The sequence below is a fragment of the Bison bison genome, unplaced genomic scaffold (genome assembly GCF_000754665.1).
Source record: "Bison bison bison isolate TAMUID 2011002044 unplaced genomic scaffold, Bison_UMD1.0 scf7180017845887, whole genome shotgun sequence".
Classification (NCBI taxonomy): domain Eukaryota; kingdom Metazoa; phylum Chordata; class Mammalia; order Artiodactyla; family Bovidae; genus Bison; species Bison bison.
In genome coordinates, this window is record NW_011476460.1 from 1 (window position 1) to 1,213 (window position 1,213).

Sequence of the window (1,213 nt, forward strand, 5' to 3'; positions counted from 1 at the left end):
CATAGATATTGGAATAGATTCTGAAAGTCAGAAGGACTGATTTGTTATTGTTTGATCTTGAAGTAACTTATTTACAGGAAAACCTAACTAGAGCCCTAGAACCCAGTAAACAAGAGATATACTAACTATTTGGAGAAGATTGCCTTTCACCAAGAAAGCTGAAGGTCTATGAGCTTCTTAAAAGAGTCATTAGACTCTGGATGGAGGACCGTAGGCATAGGCTAAGTGATGACCAGTAAATAGATTATAAGAAGGGTTCATGGCATATACTAAATTATGTTTTAAGTGGGCTGGTAAAGTTATTCTGCTGAATAATTACCAATACATGTCAGCTTGTTTATTCTTCTGTTCTGCTCAACTCAAACCTTTCATGAGGATTGTTTTTTTCAGGCCCCTTTCAGATATGCATAGGTCATTAGTGACCAGGTAATTCATGACCAGAGAAAGACAAGTAGACAAAATAAAGGTTTGTGGTGAGTCAGACTTTTTCTCATCTGTGCACAGACCACGTGGTCTATAAACATGACGACTCCTACTTCCTGTTGGGAGGAGTCACACAGGTACTGGGTACTATGTATTTGGGCTGCCAGGCATTCAAAGACATTGAACTCTCAGCTTGAGGCAGAGTTGATGTTCTTTCCTCTTCTAGAGAGCCTCATGCCGCTCTCTAGTCTGCTCTGGGTGTTCCTGGCCGTCACCTTCTCTGGTAGGGATGCTTCCAATCATGGGTGTGAGTGTCTGGGGTGAAAGGCCTGCATACAGACACGTGGAGCTTCACAGGGACTTGGGGAGGAAAGGAGGTTTGGGGAAAAGCATATTTATTATGATTTCAATTTGGGTTTTCTTTGGGTGCCAAATTAGCCTAATTCCTACATTATTTTGTTCACTACTTCAGCTCAGTTTTCTGATTTTTTTCCACAGGATCTGGTGTGGCCCAGAAAGTTACTCAAGACCAGCCATACGTAACCAGTCAAATAGGGCAATCTGTCATTCTGAACTGTCAGTATGAAGTAAGTTGGAGTGGGTACACGCACTACCTTTATTGGTACAAGCAGCTTCCCAGTGGAGAGATGACTTTCCTTATTCGTCAGGAATCTTCTGGCCCAAATGCAAGGAACGGCCGCTACTCTGTAAACTTTCAGAAAGCACAGAACTCCATCAGCCTCACCATTTCAGCCTTACAGCTGGAAGACTCTGCAAAGTACTTTTGTGC

General features: G+C 42.5%; 1 gene segment (V, D, J or C); it reads left to right on the top strand.

The window, feature by feature from the left end:
* Positions 1-522: 522 nt before the first annotated feature.
* LOC104986985 lies at positions 523-1,209 on the top strand (the record flags this gene model as incomplete). The annotated part of the segment is given in 2 exon segments: positions 523-706; positions 922-1,209. Coding segments are annotated over 2 exon segments (472 nt in total), but the record flags the coding sequence as incomplete, so codon positions are not given.
* Between the last annotated feature and the right edge of the window lie 4 nt (positions 1,210-1,213).